At 33.1% G+C, this 19213-nt stretch overlaps 1 protein-coding gene across 4 annotated transcripts in view; it reads right to left on the reverse strand.

Moving 5' to 3' along the window:
- Nucleotides 1–4666: 4666 nt before the first annotated feature.
- The window catches only part of PKN2 (protein kinase N2), a 144232-nt gene continuing 129685 nt past the window's right edge, over nucleotides 4667–19213 (reverse strand). For all 4 annotated transcript variants that reach the window (XM_061121464.1, XM_061121465.1, XM_061121467.1 and 1 more), the window contains 6 exons: nucleotides 16608–16670; nucleotides 15249–15325; nucleotides 12294–12436; nucleotides 8706–8813; nucleotides 8159–8239; nucleotides 4667–8072 (listed from right to left, as the gene is read on the reverse strand). In XM_061121464.1, the coding sequence (XP_060977447.1) occupies nucleotides 7869–8072; nucleotides 8159–8239; nucleotides 8706–8813; nucleotides 12294–12436; nucleotides 15249–15325; nucleotides 16608–16670 (676 nt within the window). In that variant the 3' untranslated portion in view covers nucleotides 4667–7868. The remainder of the gene's footprint in view (nucleotides 8073–8158; nucleotides 8240–8705; nucleotides 8814–12293; nucleotides 12437–15248; nucleotides 15326–16607; nucleotides 16671–19213) is intronic.

The raw sequence follows: 19213 nt of genomic DNA on the forward strand, positions 1-19213 counted from the left end.
CTTTATACTCCTCACAACAATTTACACAAGATCTCATTGTTTCACTCCATCTCTACCACTTGATATGAGCTGAATGTAAAATTTTTGCCAATTGAATGTGTGCAATTGCTCAGCAGTAAAGAATCTACCTGCCAATGCAGGAATCACAGGAGATGAGGGTTCAACTCCTGAGTTGGGAAGGTCCTCTGGAGGACGAAATGGCAACTCCAGTATTCTTGCCTGCATAATCCCATGGACAGAAGAGTCTGGTGGGCTACAGTCCACAGGGTCACAAGAGTTGGACACAACTGAGAGACTGAGCACAGTACACCATTTTATCTCAGTATGGTCTTCACTTTGTAGTTTCTAAGAACAGTTGAGATTGGACACATATACTGTTCACGTGAAATATCTGTTCATATCTTTTGAACTTTGTCACTGTCTTCCTTATTGAATTTCAGGAACTTTTAATGTATATTAGCTATCATTCTGTTTACATGATGGAAATAATCTTCCAGTTTGTGACTAGCCTTTTTACTTTATGATGTCTTCTCATAAACAGAACTTTTGAATTTTACTATGGTTGAATTATGAACTTTTCTTACAGTTTAGTGCTTTCTTCGCTTACGTATAATATTTTCACTGATTCATGTCTTACTTTTGACATTTTTAAAATTCATTTGAAATTTTAGGATGGCGTGACACAGAAATTCAGTTTCTTTTTCCCCTTCCATATGGATAAGCAATTTTCCTGGCTCTATCTATGGAACATTATTTTTATCCACTAAACTGCCATATTGCTTTTAAAAAATTTTTATTGATTTTGTCTTCACTGCTTTGTGTGGGCTTTCTCTGGTTGTGGTGAGTAGGGTACTCTTTATTGTGGTGTGGCAGGTTCCTCACTGTGGGGGCTTCTCTTGTTGCATGGGCTTAGTTGTCTCCAGGATCATCCTAGACCAGGGATTGAACCTATGTCCCCTGCATTGGCAGGCGGATTCTTATCTACTGTGCCACCAAGTAAGTCCCCAGGCTGCTTCTTTTGTATATCAATTTCTATATATATATGTGTGGGTATCTTCCTGGGCCTTACTGTTTAATTTGTAATATGTACCAATTCTACAATAATTGCTACACTTTTTAAATTCTTCATATGTGGTAGGGTAAATTCCTTCTCCTCTTGTTCTTCAGAAATTTTTTAAACTATTCTTTACTATTATTGACTTTTTGTTCTATATAAACTTTCCATGGACTATACGGTCCATGGAATTCTCCAGGCCAGAATCCTGGAGTGGGTAGTCTTTCCCTTCTCCAGGGGATCTTCCCAACCCAGGAATCGAACCGGGGTCTCCTGCATTGCAGGTGGCTTCTTTAAGTGCTGAGCTACCAGGGAAGCCCCATATAAATTTTAGAATGAACTTGTAAAGTTCTACCAAAAAAATGTTGAAACTCTGACTGGAGTTGCATTAAACCTACAGAGCAATCTGAGGAAAACTTGGCAGCACATGATAAGATGGGATATTTCTACATTTACTTAGGTTTTCTTTAATGTCTCCCCATAAAGAATTGAAAACAAAAACACCTGATTTTGCACATCTTTTGTTAATTTATTTTTAGGTAACTTAAATTTTGTGGCTATTGTAAGGTTGTTTTTTAAAAATATTTTGTATTCTAATTACTTGATAATGATCCAAAGACATGTCACCGGCTTTTTGTATCTTCATCTTATAACCAGAATCTTAGATAAACTATAATTGTTAGCTAATTGTAGTCTTTAAGTTTTCTAGGTTGATAATCATATCACTTGCAAATAATAACCATTTTACACCCTCCTTTGAATGCTTATATTATTGAGAGTAGCAGAGTTCAATGTTGAAAAGTAGTAAAGACAGGCATTCTAGCCTTATTCCCCAGTTTTAAAGAGAATGTTTCCTCATATGGGATGATGCCACTGAGTTTCGTTACTTATGTTTTTTGTTTTACTATATATATCACTTATCAGTTTAACCAACTCTGCCATGCCCTATTAAAGCATGAATGTCATCAGCTGTATCTAAATCTATTACCTTTTCTTTTATAACCTGTTACTATGGTAAATGACAATTATAGATTTTCTAATACTAAGCCATGCTTAATTTGCTAATGGAATAGTGTGTTTCATATATATCACTGAATCTGATATGGTAATTTTTTTTTAGTATTTTTATATCAATATTTATGAGATAAAATTATACATATTTAATCTTTTTGTTCAAACTAGTTAGAAAATATAATTGGTACAATTTTATAATTTTCTGCAATTTTTGTAAATGCTCCATTTTGTAAATGTAAATGTATTTGAAAAGAATGTAGATTCTCTTAATTGTTGGATGCAGAAATCTATGTATGCCCATTGGACCAAGCTTATTGTTTTCTTCAACATTTTATATCTTTGCTAATTAAAAAGTCTGTTGTCCAAGAATGTGAGTTGAACTCTTCCACCCTAATGAATATTTGTTATTTTTAAGTAGCTCTTAAAGTTTGTATTTAGAGACTACTTTATTAGATACCTATGTGCTTTGAATTACTGTACCTTTTCGGTGAATTCAATCTTTTATCATTGTGTAGAAACACTCCACTCTAGGTGACAAAAAGTCCTTTTTTCAAGATGCGTCTAAAATCGATTTTGTTCGATATTAAGTAACACCAGCACAGCTTCAGTTTGACTGGTTTTTGCATCATATATATTTCCTCCTAATTTTACATTCAACTTCTCTATGTATGTATATTTTAGAGTGATCTTTTTGTAAACATTATAAAGTCAATTTCCTTTTTTACTTTTAACTAGTCAGCTTTCTCTATTTATATTGCTATACATTTAGACTTCTACCATCTTATCTTTGATTTAGAATTTATATACACTATATTCTTTCAGTGAATATCCTTGACATTTTACAATTATACATTTAACTAAAGTTAATCAATACCTTGACACCCCAACAACACAATAGAATACTTTAGCTCTGATTTTCTCTCCATTTTCTTACATTTGCTATCCAGGTTTCTGTTGACTTAACCTAGGGGAAAAAAGGCTTCTATGTGTGGACTTGGTTTATTTAGATTTCCTTGTTTACCATTTTATTTGCTTACAAGCCTTTTTTTGTATCTTAGATCATCATTTTGGGCTCATTTTCTTTCTTCCTTTTGAGTACGACTCTTGATCCAAACCCTCTTTTAAAAAATATTTTAAATTGCTGTTTCTTAAAAAAATAAGTTTACTTTCTACACAATTCCAGGTTGACATTTCATTTTTCAATGCTCTGAAATTAATATTCCACCGCTTCTATTGTTGCTATTGAAAAGTTAACTGTTTGTCGTCTTTCCTTCATAGATAATTAGTCCTTTCTCCCTGGTATTTTCAAAATGTTGTCTTTGCGGTCTGCAGTTTCACTACAATGATGGAATTGTCCAGGTAAGAATACTGGAGTGGGAGCCATTTCCTTCTCCAGAGGATCTTCCCGACCTAGGGATGGAACCCAGGTCTCCTGTTATTGCAGGCAGACTACTGTCTGAGCCATCAGGGAAGCCCTTATACTACTAGTCCTTTTCCCCTGTGTATTTTCAAGATGCTGTCTTTGTGGTTTGCAGCTTCACAACAATGATTCTATGCATAAATTTAAGTTTCTGCATGGAGAATATGGTACTTCTTAAATACTTTTCACCTCTGGGAAATTCACAGCCGTTATCTCTTACATACTGCCTCTCTTCCATTTCTTCTGATTGAGTCTCCCTTCCATCTTCCATACCTCTTAAACCTCCTTTTGTATTTTTCATTTTCTCATCACTTTATTTGACTTACTAAGTTCTTTTTTCACCTGTCTCATCTTCTGTAATGCTTCCACTGAGTTTCAAGCTTGGTCAATTATATATATATATTTTTAAAATTTTCAAAATGTTAATTTCTTTCAAATATCATTTTACATGCTTATGCGGTAAATTTTAGGCATATAAACATGTTTATATAGTTATATTCTGCATCTAAGGATCCTAATATTTGCAATCTTTTGAAGGGGATATCTATATCTGCTTTTTTTATTGGCTTCATTAAAGATAACTTCCTGTCACTCATCTATTTAGTGATCTGTGATAGTGTATAGCTTGATTTTAATTTGTGAAAATCCTATATATTTCCATCCCGGAGAAGTTTTCATTCAGAAAATATTTGATTCTACTAGTAGACAAACAGTGATATGTAAAATAGGACTTGAGCTCCTCTAGAGAATTTTAGCACAGAATGTAAGTTCTATTGCAATTCCAAAGTTTGTTATCCCCATAATGGTGGTGCTACAGAAATTCATCCTTGGCTACTCTATTTATTCTGAGTGCCTGCATTTCCAAGGTCAGCTACCCGCCATCCTGGCTCTCACCCTCTCCAACTTCCAGCTCTTCTGGACTAATCTCCCCATCTCGGAGTATTCTCACTCTTGGGCTTGGATACTCCCCAACTCTTAGATGCTGAAGCCCTAGTGTGTCCAGATTCATGCTCAAAAGTTTTTTGACTACTTTGGAGTGAGGAATTGCCAGAGACCACTTTTATCTTTAATGAGACTAGCAATGACTCAAAATATGTGCCCTTTTGGATGTCTGAGAGCTTCTACTTAGTCACGATACTAGAAGTAGAAATCATGCAAGATTTTTGACACTTAGAAGATACTTTAAAAACTTACCTCTATTTATATATGTATATATTTATATACATATGTTTATAAATACACATAGATATATTTGTATATACATATGAAGCTTATATCAGAGAAACACTAGATATCAAAAAATAGCTAGAAGGTAAATAAGAATTCTGAATTAAAAATACGATCCATGGGTTGGCATTTGTTCTTTCGGGTTTCTCATACTCACCCCTCAGTGCTTTGGAAAGATTAGCAGCACTTGTAAAACTCCTGTTAGACTTCAATCTATAATGCAGCTTTCATTTAGTCAACATATAATGGTGATTTACATTATGACCTTAATTTGTGTCACAGAGATAGCAGGGATCTTTTTTACATTTCTAAAATATTCCATTCATAATTTTTGAATAAGATGACTACAAAATGGCTAGCAATCTGTTTTCATTTACCTATTTTCAAAAAGTCATGTCCTAAAATTAAATAAATTAATCTCAAACAAAAGTACATATAATACATTTTAGCACTGATGTATACCACTCGTCATTTATGAAGACTTTGGTGCTTTCTTTTTTGTACTTTTCTATCCTTAGTGTCCAGCACACAGAAGGCATTGCATAAGTAAACACTGAATGAAAGATGCTACTAAACTTACAGGAAAAAAATGAAAAATTTTCCCAGTATTACCAGTGAAGTAGAAAATTCGGTTTGAGTCTTAATGATTTTGCCCTTCCCCAGGACTAAAAGTACCTGCAAGAAGATTAACTAAAGTTAACTTGTCTTCAAGATCTTGAATATAGTAAAGCTAATACATATTTTGACCAATAGTAAGTTTCCAAAAGGAAATAATACTTAAAAACAAAGTTACAAATTACAATCTATTTAAACTTTAATTTGTGCATTTGTGGTAATTTATGACTGCAAAACACTTTTTCTTAAAATGACATAAAGGCACATTTCATTTGAATGCATAGTGTACCATTCTAAAATATCCTAATTTCCTTACAAAGTGCTTGAGCAGTCACTTACACATACAGTAATAACAAAATATATTTACATTCTATAGAGTTTAAAAATTTTAAATCTGACTAAAATATATATATTTTTAAAACTACAGAAAAAAAAATTAGTGCTTTCTTCAGCTTAATTGTGTGAATATACCCTGCCCTCTAATTTTTTTAGTGATTGACTTTAATTAAAAAAAAAAATTCTGTACATTGTGTAGTTACAAAATGCTATGTCAGTTTTTAATGCTAAAAACCTATTTTAGACATTGCTTTCTATGCATATTTGAGAACCAGAAAAGGTGAGCAGACTGTACCTCAAAAGTATTTAGTGTTTTTTTAATGTTGTATTAACACTGTTTAAATTAAAAGCAGACAGTGTAGCTAAGATCCTCTACTGTCCTTTACCAAGGAAGTGAACTGGCATTTTAAAATAATTTTAAAACAACATATTGCTCCCTTTTCCCCCAAGGGAACATGGTTTATAATCAATTTATAAGGAAATAGAAATTATCTCTGAACAATTTTAACTGTTCTCAGAGTATAGCAAAGACATGCCAACATACCCTGGCAAGGCAGAATATTCATGTATGTTTTAAGCTCAAAAAACCTCTATAAATCAACAGGATTTCATTTTCTCATAGGATTTAAACTTCAGCATTTTTTAAGACATAAGACAATAGTGATTAAATGGTTAATTCATTATTGGTTAGTTAACAACTTGCTATTTCCTGAGGTATGACGACCCTAACATGCTAAGCATGGAATCAAAGATGTTATTACTGAACTAAGGAAAAACAATAAAGTCATGGACTAGGAGGGAAAAATAATTGAAACAAAACAAAGAAAAAAACCCAAAACTCCAGGCAAGTAGAAAAGTCATGGCTTGCAAAAAGACTTTCCTATAAGGGCATTAAAAAGCCACAAATGGATCCTTGTACAAAGTATTTGATCAAATTATTTTTGAAACTTTTGAGGTACAGCTTTAGTGTTATAATAATTTTTATAAAATATAGACTGTTTTATCAAAAATATTTATACATTCTGCTATAATATATTGCTTCTGCCCTCAGTAACTGCCAATATAAAATCTGGATCCAGTGGCCTAAAATGTACAAATGCACTTAATGTAAATGCTGGAGTCTGAGGTGTCTGCTTGGCCACTGTACAAAAGTGATGAAGTGGTGAAATTAAATAATAAACCTACAACATAGAATACATTACAACTTGCACATATACATGTTCACAGCATGTATACAATGATAATCCATATGTTTTAACAAAGATATAGTTCCCTTCTACAGTAGACACAAGAACAAGATGAACTAGGTTGATAAATGTACAATGCGTATCAAAAAAAGGAGCAATCAGTTCACTGATTCTGGAAGAAAGTATGACTGAATGTACTAAGAATCTAGACTTTGGGAATGCATACAGGTAACAGTATCTTGGTTCAGGATGATCATTAAGTCCTCATTCTTAAAATTTTAAGTAAATGCAGATGTTTAGTTGTTCCTGTTTGTTTCAGCATGGTTGATTTAATAAGATTGTTTGGCAAATAGCTCAGTTGGAAAGCTCTGAGGCTCTGTTACATGGTTGGTAAAGATAAGGCAATAAAAATTTTCTAATAAATATAGAAAATGTATAATACAAGACATCAATTCATTTCATTTTTAAAAAAGCCCCAATATGTGCACAAACTATTACTACATTTTTTTGGATATTACAGTAATTTCTTAAAAAAAATAAGAGCATTTGCCTTATTCAAACAGAATCATACTATGTGTGAATAGTAATAACATCCTAGGCCCTCTTTTCCTCTTTTTGTAAAACACACCTAAGGAAAATTAACTAATTAATTTTCCTTCCATTTAAGGCAGGCATACGACAAAGCTAGGGACTGTAGAAGAGTGTTTTTTTCCCCTCTGATTTTAAAAAATAAGGCTATTGATCCAAAAGTATTCATTTGTGATAGATTTTCATGACTGATGTTCATTCAGCTTAAACTCCATGAAACTGTTTCCAGTGTTCAGAATTTTGTTTAAAATATACTGAAAAGCCACTTTTCAAGAAGGTATTAGAATAGTACTTTTAAACACATCTTCATATGTTTAAAAAAAAAAAACTCAGAAGCTTTTGTTGGCACAGAGAGCAAATGAAGGGCTGCTATTTTCAAGAGGTCTTCTTATGAGTCAGTCTGCTTGGTTTCACAGTGTGTAGGAACTTAACACCAATCAGCAATGTAGTCAAAATCTCTGAACATTTCTTGCTCCTCTTCTGAAAGTATCCTTGGTTCTCGAGGTGGAGTCAGAATAGGTGCTTCTGAGGTAAATTCATCATCAAAATTACTAACATCTTCCCGTCCTCTAATTGTAGGTACAAATGGCGGCTTAACTTTTTTGTCCATCAGAGCGCTCCAATCAATTAGCTGGATTACAAAATATAAAATGACCAGTTTAGTTTCCTACTTCTAACTGCTAGAGTATCAAAAAATTTTTAAACTTTCACACTTACTCGGAAAAACGGGTGTTTTTTCACATCCTCTGCATCTTTTTCACCAGCTCCAAGGCGTCGCTCAGGATTTCTTCTTAATAACTAACACAATATAAAGGAAGAAAGTAAATATAAAACCAGAGATTCACTGAGGATTCTCATAACTTGCAACCTTTTAGAGTTTCTTTTGGTATGTGTTTGTCTAAACCATGAACATCTATGACTGAAAAACAATTTCTAGAATGCTACTGGGAAATATTCTTAATATCAGTCAGTTCAGTCGCTCAGTCGTGTCTGACTCTTTGAAACCCCACGGACTTCCCTGTCCAATACCACTAGGCTTTGCTGTCTATTACCAACTCCCTGAACTTGTTCAAACTCATGTCCATCGAGTTGGTGATGCCTTCCAACCTCTTATCCTCTGTTGTCCCCTTCTCCTCCTGCCTTCAATCTTTCTCAGCATTAGGGTCTTTTCCAATGAGTCAGTTCTTTACATCAGGTGGCCAAAGTATTTGAGTATTGTATTTATTTTATAAATAAAACATATATATTACAACAAAATTCTTACCCTTCTCATTATTGAAATGGCTTCTGTAGATAAGAACCTTGGATACCTTACTTCATCATTTACAATACTGTCAAATACCTCCTCTTCATCATCACCAGGAAAGGGAGACTAGAAGAAATACCCCTGAGTTAGTTAAAATGAGTTCAATACAGTAAAATCTTACCTATTCATGGTTCTGAAATACAACAAAGAACCATGCAGTGAGGAAAATAAGAAAAAGAAAAAGGAAAAACAAAATCAAACAAAAACCCTCCACCAAAACAAATAAGGACTACAAGAAGCTACAACAGACACACAATAGATACGTATCTATTATCTAGAGGACACACCATGTACGCTTATTGAAATCTTGTGGAAAGACAGAAGGAAATGCATAAGGTGAAGTGTTACTACAGAGGGAAGCACAGTTTGTGGAGATACATCAGACATGAATGTGTTCCAAATTCCACAGTCAATAGCAAATTAATAACGACAAAACACAATTAGAGACAATTTGCCTGTACTAAGAAGCAACTGTAAACAAAATTAAACTGAAAGGAGCCAAAAAACACATTTCCAGGCATATTTAATGCTCTATACACAACAGGTCTTGAGGCATTTCAGCAGAAGAATGTTAAGATGGTTGCTCAGAGTGACAGTAATTACGCTGAGTAATAAAAAAAGTAGTTAAATAAACATTCAGTATAACAATTTGTTGTACATAGGGATAAACTCTCAACTACACTGAAAATATTGCTATGAAATATGACTTATTACCTCAGAATTTCAGACGCCTTAGATTTGGCTACTTACTTCCTGTTAATTTTTAAAGAACAAGAGCCAAGCAGAAAGCAGTATCAACAGGAGAGGGATCTCTGACCTGAGGAATCTATGAAAATCATTTCAGAACCCAACATACTAAAACTGAACTGCTAATCTTATTGCTTGTATCTAAGAAAATTTCAAACTTTTCAGTTATCAAAATTTCAGTTTTGGTTTGATAAAACTTGGTTTTATCAGGCTTGCTGTATCAAAATCAGGTTTGTTTATTTACTCACTCAAAATACATAACTTGAATACCTGTTACACGGGACAATATAATTTCTGGGATTGAGACAGTAAGTCAGGGGAAAATCCTATTTCACAAGGATTTTCAATGAGAATTTCAAATGGTAATACGAAGCAATTTTGACTTCTACCTGATAAGTCAATTTTGTGTTTGAAAACTATCACTCCACAAGTCTTTGAATAGTGAAAATATATTTACATACTTGTTAAACTGTTAAAGTTTTTTTCTGCAAATAGATTATAAGCTAACAGTACTAACAATGGAAGGTTAACAAATCTATTTTAAGCACACATTAAAAGAATTCAATAGTCTAATCAGATGTCAAGGATCTAATTCTAATATCTATGGTTATTTTAAACTTCTCTGGTATCTTCACTCTTCTTTGGCACAGAGAAAGGAGACCTGATATGTTAGTTTATTCCTAGGGTTGATTCAAGTCCTCACAACTCATACAAATTTGAAAACATGATATATCCAGTAAGTTTTCAATCATTTGTAATAATAGAGGAATTAGATATAAACTTTAGCCAAACTTCACTTTTATAAATTTAAGAAAAGGTAATGCTAAGATTTCACCAGTGCTATAAAATTACAAAATATATGTACCAATGAATTTTAAATTTCTTTTCCCAATTCTCCTTTTATGGAGGTGCTAAAAAGAAATAAAACTGCAAAAGGCAATTGTGAAGAAATAGCCAGATTCACTGTCTTTTTTCTCCTAGTAAGAGCTTAACCAATGAGAAGTTCCTTTAAACTATGAAACAGGAACTTCCTCACTGTTCACTGCCAAATCTCCCAGATACTTTAGAATCAGGGGGAGTAAAATTAATTGGCTCTTAATTCTATAGAATTTGATAGTAGACTCTCATCTTTTGCATGTCATCTCCAATATGAAGAGTAAATTTTAAGCAAGCACCTAATTTTTGGTAACAAATCTCATACATAATTGAACACTAAATTTTTTAAAAAAGCAACAAAAATGTTACTTAAAAAAAGTTTAAGTATGTCAGAGCTTATAGAAACAACTATTATGGTACTTCTGGCACTTGTAGAAAGCAAAGAAAACTGTGAATAAGGCGTAAAATATATCTTTCTGCCTTAAAGCACTGTATGCTTTTCTCTTTTCTAAACAGAGGTGAAATAAATTTGTGTGGATACCCTATCTTGGAGGCAGCAAAGTACAGTGGTTTAGAGATTAAGTTAAAATCCAAGCTCCACTATATGAGAGGTGTATAACTTTAAAGTTACTAACTTCTTTGTGTCTCTAATTATGCATCTGGAAATAAACATAAGACTACTACTGAGATCATTAAAGGTTGATGAAAAATTAAGTGAGCTAATACTTATAAAGCACATAGAACAGTGCCTACCTAGCACATACTATATATTTTAATTCACTATTTCTTTTTAATCTTTCCCAAAGTTCCATTCCAATTTACATATCAAAAGGCACTGTCAGTGGATGAACTAAAATCATTTATTTACTTGTTTGGGATATGTGCCACTAAATGACAATCACAGAGCAAAACTAGAAATTTCTGACATTCAACAATTTAGCCATTCATTCATTCATTAAGCTACTAGTTTTTTCATGCTTAGAATGTACAAGGTTGGTCACTGGCATTGGAAAAACTGTAGAACAAGGAACCAATTCCCTAAGAAAATTTTTCTTTCATCTCAAGACCATCAAGCCCATCTAAGTAGTTTTCAATTACTTGTCTAAATATTTACTCTTTCTTAATTCCACCAATTCATCATTTTCAACAATTTATAACAAAATAGTAACTTCTTCTTACTGTTTTATTAATTAAATATAATTCACTGTTTTCTAAGTGGTAACAATTTCCATGTAAAACTAACTTATCCTCAGAAATTTAAGTTAATATAAAGAAAATAGTAGGAAAAAAATGTTAACCTCTTCAATTCTGCTATATTGCTTCTGAAAGTAACATTTATTTCCAACCAATGTATAACTGACATTTCTTTATAGATACAGAATACATTCCTCTTATCAGTCTTCCTGCTTTCTATTTCCTATGAAATGATCAGTTATGTATGACTGTGTTTAAAAATCATAAAATATAACCATGCGAGTGTGCTAGAGCACTTCAGTTGCATCCTATGCTCTGTGATCCCATGGACTGGAGCCCACCAGGCTCCTTTGTCTATGGGATTCTCCAGGCAAGAATACTGGAGTGGGTTACCTTGCCCTTCTCCAGGGTATCTTCCCAATCTAGGGACTGAACCTAATTTCTTACGTCTACCTGCACAAGCGGGCAGGTTTTTTACCACTAGCGCCACCTGGGAAGCCCATAGCAACACTATATTAAACTATTTTCAAAACAGTGGTATATATTCCGCAAATATAAAAACCTAAAAAAGACAGTGAAGGTAATATAGGATCATAAGCATTACTAATACATATAAGTATTTATAAAGCTTAAGTTATACTTATGCAGGAAACATATGAAGTGGTTTTATAAATGACATGTTTTGTTCTTTCAATCATCTTTCCCTTTTATCTATCTTATACTACTTACCTCACCAACGAGCATTTCATATATAAGGACACCAAGGCCCCACCAATCTACAGCCCTTGTATAGGATGTTTCTGTTAACACTTCTGGGGCAAGAAATTCAGGAGTGCCACAAAATGTGCTTGTTCTGTCTCCATATCCCATTCCTGAAAAAGATAAAATTCAAATATTTGTTAGCAAAGAAAAAAATCTAGCATAAGAGTCAGAAGATATCGTTAGGAAGCAAAATTAAAGATGTACATTTGTGCATGGTGATCAAACCCAAAATACATCAAAGAGTCTTTTTTTATATTTATTATTTTTGGCTTCACCAGATCCTAGCTGCAGCATATAGAATCTTTAGTTGCAGCATGCAGGATCTTTTAGCTGTGGAACGTGCGATCTAGCTCGCTGACCAGGAATCAAATCCAGATCCCCTGTACTGACAGCTCAGAGTCCTGGTCACTAGATCACTAGGGTAGCCCACAAAAAAGATTTTAAAGAAAATGCTAAGAATTAATATGGAGTAAACTGTGCAAAAGCAACTCTATTATTTAATTAATGGATAAAAATAAATAAAATTTCCATGTTTCATTTTACCACTTATTTTTCTTTCTTGTCATTACTTTATAAGCACTGCTAAGAAGTTACAAAAGAAAAAAACTTATTCTAAACTTTAATTTCTACCCTGTCAACTAAATTTTTAAAATATACTTACTTGCTTTATTATAAAAATTGCATTGAGTATAGTCTGAAAACTACCAAAAGCAAACCCTTGGATAATCAAGAGTTGAATGAGTGTATCATATTATATAGAAATACAGTATTAACATTTTAGCTAACTGGTTTTCTAAATACATTCTTCATATTTAGTCACTAAATCATGTCTGACTCTTGTGGCCCCATGGATTGTAGCCTGCCAGGCTCTTCTGTCCATGGGATTCTCCAGGCAAGAATACTAGAGTGGGATGCCATTTCCTTCTCCAGGGTATCTTCCTGACCCAGGAACTGAACCTGGGTCTCCTGCATTGCAGGCAGATTCTTTACCGACTGAGCTACAAGGGAAGCCCAAATATGTTCCTCAAAATATAGTAATAAATTAGTCAAATAAAATTCTACTCATTGAAGAAAATGTCTGAATGTATTCTAAAGTGTTAGAAAGCTGACTTGGTACTTGAGATAGGAGGAGAGTCTCAGGTAACTTATATGCACAGGTGATACCTGAGAAGCATAAAGGATGAACAGATGTTAGCAAATAGACTGAGATAAGTGACAGTGGTGGAAAAACAAAGACTGTAAGCAGTTTGGTTTTGCTGGAACAGAAGGTACTAAGAAGAAAGCTGCGAGAGATCTGGCTGGAGAAGGAGGCTGGCAGATCAGGTGGGGCAATATATATCACATCTTTGCCACTGAAGGCTTTCAGTAGGGACGTACCATGCTCAGCTTTGAATTTATATGGGCCTCTTTTGTATTTTAGCAATTATATGGCAGGTTGAGATTTGAGGAAGAAAAAGAATAGAGACAGAAAAGTTAAGAGGCTATTAAAGTAGCCTTGTTAAAACAAGATGATGATTGCAAATAGAGGGGAGTAGAAAGGGAGAGGGGAGTAGAGGGGAGATGAAAAACTTAAATATTGTTTGAAAAAAAACTAAACATCAAGGAGGTAGATGTCAGTACAATCTGGTGATTAACTGGATGTGGAAAGTAATGAGGAGGAGACAGTCCAGAACAATTTCACATTTTCAGATTGGGAGACTGGGAGGATTATGGCGCCATCAACTGCAAATGAGACTGAGGAAAAGAACTATTTCTGTTTGGATTATGATTCAGGTACCTACTGACTGACTGTTCAAGTAAAACTGTCTAGTAGATAGTTGACTATATATGTTTGGAAAGGAAATGATAGATTTGGGAATCATTAGTATATAATTGCTAGCTAAAAACTACCTAAGAATAGCAATGGGCTAAGTCCAGACTCCGAGGAGCAAAACCATTTCAGTCAACAGTGTCCGATACATGTCCAATACAGTGAGATCCAATAAAAGAAAAAAACTTTCACTGGATTCAATAATTAGGAGGTCAGTGGGTAAATAATGGACAAAGCTTTACAAAATTCATTCATTCATTTATTCAACTGCTTATTAATTAAATATTCACTAAATACTTAAGATGTGCCAAGCACTACAGTATATGGTGGAAAGAAAGCTGAATAAGAAACAAGAAGTACCAGGGTATAGAGAGGGAGACAATGTTTCCTACAATACAATATATTAAATGTACCTATTTACTATATTAGGCACAGTGCCACAAACTGTGGCACTATCTCTAGTTGTCATAATACTCCTAAACAAGGAGAATTACATTTATTTTATAGCTGAGAAGACAGACTCCATGAGGTTAGAAGTAACTTGTCCAAAGACACAGAGCAAATAAGTGGCAGAGTCAGGATTCAAGGGTGGTGCCTAAGCCCATGCTTTTTACACTTTCTTATGCTACATATGATTCAAATTTTCCCAGTTTGGATATTTATTTACCTCTGTGTACACACACACACACACACACATAGAAGATTCTTGAGGCATATGCATTTTTTCCTATTTAAAATGTTAAAAGTTTTAAGAGGCAGGAGAGGTTTTTAGGCATATGTAATTTAAATTTACTCAGCACAATCCCAGCAAAGCCAAAAATCTGGTGATTGACCAATGCTTTCTTAGAGTAGTGACAAAATTATTAACCATACAAAGAGAGTCTTCTTTTCCATACTGTGATTTCTGAAAACCCAATCTTATTCATGTTCACAGAATAAATTCTTAATAATGTTATAGATTAGGTTATATGAACAATCTGTAACATCTCAATAAAGTTTAATTTTTAATAAATTAAAAAATACATTTTGCTTTCCATAGACAAACTTGAAAACTTCCAAAGCACAAAGCAATAGTAATTTATTAGAAAAGGCACTTTAAAATATCCAATTACCTTCTTTGCAAAGACCAAAATCAGCAATTTTCACAAAGCCCTCTGTATCTAGCAATAAGTTATCCAATTTCAAATCTCTGTTCAGGATAAAAAAAAAAGCAAAATGAAAAAAAAATCAATAAAATCAGTAGATAATAAAGTAGAAACATCATTTTAATATGAGTTATACTTTTTCTTTACTAAAAAATGAGTTTTTTCATATTATGGTTTGAGATTTACTATAAATACTATATTATTAATATTCATTTTCTTTTTTTGGCAAGATTATTACTTTACAAAATATAATTTCTGAATATTCCCCCATTATGTAAAAAAGAATGTATCTAAATGTTTTATCTATTTAAATATATATATTTTAAAGCTTAGAAAGAGTTCATGTATCTTTCATGATACTTATACTTTCATGATATTCAAGCTTAATAAATAAATAAGTTAATGGCCATGCCACGTGGCATGCAAGATCTCAGTTCCCGTATGAGGGATTGAACTTGGTCTACAGTAGTGAAAGCACTGAATCCAAACCACTAGATCACCAGGGAACTCTCGGACTTGTTTGAATTCCCTACATACATTCCATAAGAAAGAACTGTCAAATGAACAGCATAAATAAGGTATAAACAAGCAGGTTTAACATTCTAAGAGAATAATTCAAAATAAAGAGGAAGTTATTAAGTCATACTAAATGACTACAAATTAACTTGAAAATATTTTATTCTTTGAGTAAAATAAGGTCATGAGGAAACCATTACCTTGAAAACATTGTTAGAAGTTTGAATAAATTCATGTTTATAGTCTTTTAATTCCGACTGGCCTTCCTACAATTTGTCTGATCTAGAGCAATGCTATTCAAAGTGTTACCCACAGACGACTTGATGGACTATGAACTATTTCTAACTGGTCTACAATTTGGTAAGGAGTTTGTGCCAGTACTTAAATCAGCTAATCAGCTATGTCCTCAAGTACACTTCATTAAGCAAGGCTTAATGAAGGAAGCAAAATGGCACAAGCTACTTATCATGAACAAATTTTCAGTAGTAGTAGCCTATAGAAATTTTCTATAGTGGATCAACTGAACATAAATATTCACCAGGATGAATATTGTTGGTAAATTGTATTATCATAGGCCAGCTTACAATCTGACTATTCTAATTAGGTAATGGTCAGAGGACCAGTAACAAAGAAGTTCATCATATAATTGTGTTAACTATGTCTTTCAAAATTGGGTTTTAACTTTTTTAGTGGTCACTTACCATATGAAAGAGAAAATTATGAAGATGGTTAAACACAAACTATTCTTAATCATCTTTAATTCTACTTCATATCAATAAGCAATTAGAAAAGTGTCAAAATTTTACTTACCTATAAACGATTTTGTGTTCATGTAAATACTGCAACCCAAGAACTACACATGCAGCATAAAATCTGTTTCAAGAATTAAATCAAAAGAATTTTAATAAATCCCACTGTTTTGAATCCCAGAGTTTATACTTTTATGCTTCGAAGCAGAACTCTAGTTAACTAGTTTCACAAATATTTATTGAGTCCTTACTATGTGCCAGACATGTAAGATATGTGCTAAGTATTTTAAAAATAAGAAAAATACAGTCCCTAAAATGGAAGCCATTAACTTCGTCTGGGTGGGGGTCACTTAAGTCCTTAGAGTAGATATTTTATCTGGTTCTTTAGAAAAAATTACAATATGCCATTATAAAGGCAGAAGGGTGTTAAACTTTTGTGGGAGAAATATAGGGCATTTCCCTAAGAGGGAAAGGAATAGCAGTGTACAAGGCATAGAATGTTTGACAACCAATAACAAGTTTGTGGCTGAAGTAAATGATGAGGGAAGTAGTGGAAGATGAGGCTGAGAAGACAGCCTGAGATTTAGTTGCAAAAGACCCTGATTGTCATATTATGAACAAAGGCATACCTTGTTTTATTGCATTTTCACAGATAACTTTTTTTTTTTTTTTAAACAAATTGAAGATTTGTGGCAACCCTGAATGGAAACACAATGGGTGCCATTTTTCCAACAGCATTTGCTCACTTCAAGTCTCTGTGTCACATTTTAGTAATTCTCTCAATATTTCAAACTTTTTCATCACCATTATGTTTGTTATGGTGATCTGTGATCTCTGACATTACTATCACAAAGGTTCAGATGATAGCATTTTTTAGGAAAGTATTTAATTAAAGTATGTACATTTTTTAAAAAGACAATGCTATGATACACTTAATAGACTACAGTATAGTGTAAATGTAACTTAAATGCACTGGGAAACCAGAAAATTCACATGACTCACTTTATTATGATATTTGTTTTATTGCAGTGGTCTGGAACTGAACTTGCAATATCTCTGAGGTATGCCTCTACTGAAAATTCTTCTTTTAGCAATACTGAATCAAACCATATTAAAGAGAGCAGAATGATCAGATTTATGTTAAAATTTCTTGATAGTAGTGTGAAGGCTGGAGTGCAAGTAGGCAGATATCCAGAGGGATAAGGAACAGATAAGGCTAAAATGATAGTACAGATGAAAGATCATTAGAACCTCTAATGTAGTGACCACAAAGAGAATAAGAGATGGATTCAAGAGAAACTTTAAAATGAACACAACAGGACTTAGTGTCTCATTAGCTATTAATATAAAGGATGAGGGAGAAGGAAAAGCTGAAGATGATTCTCAAGGTTTCCTTTTTATTATAATGAAGAGGTGAAAAAATACAGAAGTAGCCCAAGTTTTGTGGGAAAAGTGAGTTTGTGTTTAGATATTGACCTCAAATTGCCTTGAGACAGGTGAAGATGTCTGGAAATTGGCTAAATAGGTTTTGATCTTAGGAAAACTTCAGCCAAGCTAGAATATTAACTCTTGAGGGATTGGACCATGTTTGTCTTTTTCAGAATTCAGCCTAAAGGCTGAGCAAAATGCTTGATACACAATAACCTTAATGAATGAGGAGGTAGGTCAATCATAAATGAATGAATTAAAAAATGCAGGGCTGTCTTCAGTGTAGAATAGCCTACAAGGAGACACTTAAGAGAATCTTAATTTTACAAGTAATACAAGGATATTTCCTCTATAAAAAACACATAACACCCCTACCCCAAAGCACAGTTTTTCATTCATACATCTCCATCTCATCCTAATGCCACTACTATCCACAGAGATAACTGCTCTTATTAGTTTTGTGATTGTTCTTCAAACTTCTAGAATGCATTTATGTGTACATATAGATAATACAATTATGTTTTGTGTTTACTTATTTTTACAAAGATGGAGCCATAATTTTGAGAATTTTAAAATTCAACTATTAATAAATATTATTATACATTAGATCTTAAATAATTATCAGAAGTGAAGTCCATTAAAACAATGTGATTCTAAACTTGCTTAGGTAGCTTTTTTTTTTTTTTTGAAGCAAACTTATTTTGGTGGCAAAACAAAACTGTGACAATTATAAAAATACCTTGATTTCCCTTTTGTTTATTTGTAAATAGGTTGTCCTAATGATACTTAGTAAATAACTGAGTACAAGGAGTATCTTCAAATTAAACCTTTAAGATAAATATTTTCACAGAAGCAGAAAATGAAGCTCTAATTTAAAATCACATAGCTAGAACACAGCAAGGCTAGGACTAATTTTAATTCCACTGTCTCAAGCAATAAGAATATGTTTGCCTAGTATATGTGAGCTACCCCTCCCCTTGAGGTGTTCCACTAGTACACAGAATAGACAGAGTCATCATTGTGCCCCTTTAGTGAGTGGAAACAGACAATAAAAATGTAAAAAGTAAATAAGACAATTTCAGCTATAAATAAAGTGGTATGGAGAACATAAAATATAAAACAGAATAGAATGGCCTGATTTAGACATTAGTGATACAGTGATATTTTAGATAAAGTACTCAGGAAAGGACCTTCAAAGAAATGACATTGCAGGTGAGATCTGAATGATTACAGGGAGGT

The sequence above is a fragment of the Dama dama genome, chromosome 20, assembly GCF_033118175.1.
Source record: "Dama dama isolate Ldn47 chromosome 20, ASM3311817v1, whole genome shotgun sequence".
Classification (NCBI taxonomy): domain Eukaryota; kingdom Metazoa; phylum Chordata; class Mammalia; order Artiodactyla; family Cervidae; genus Dama; species Dama dama.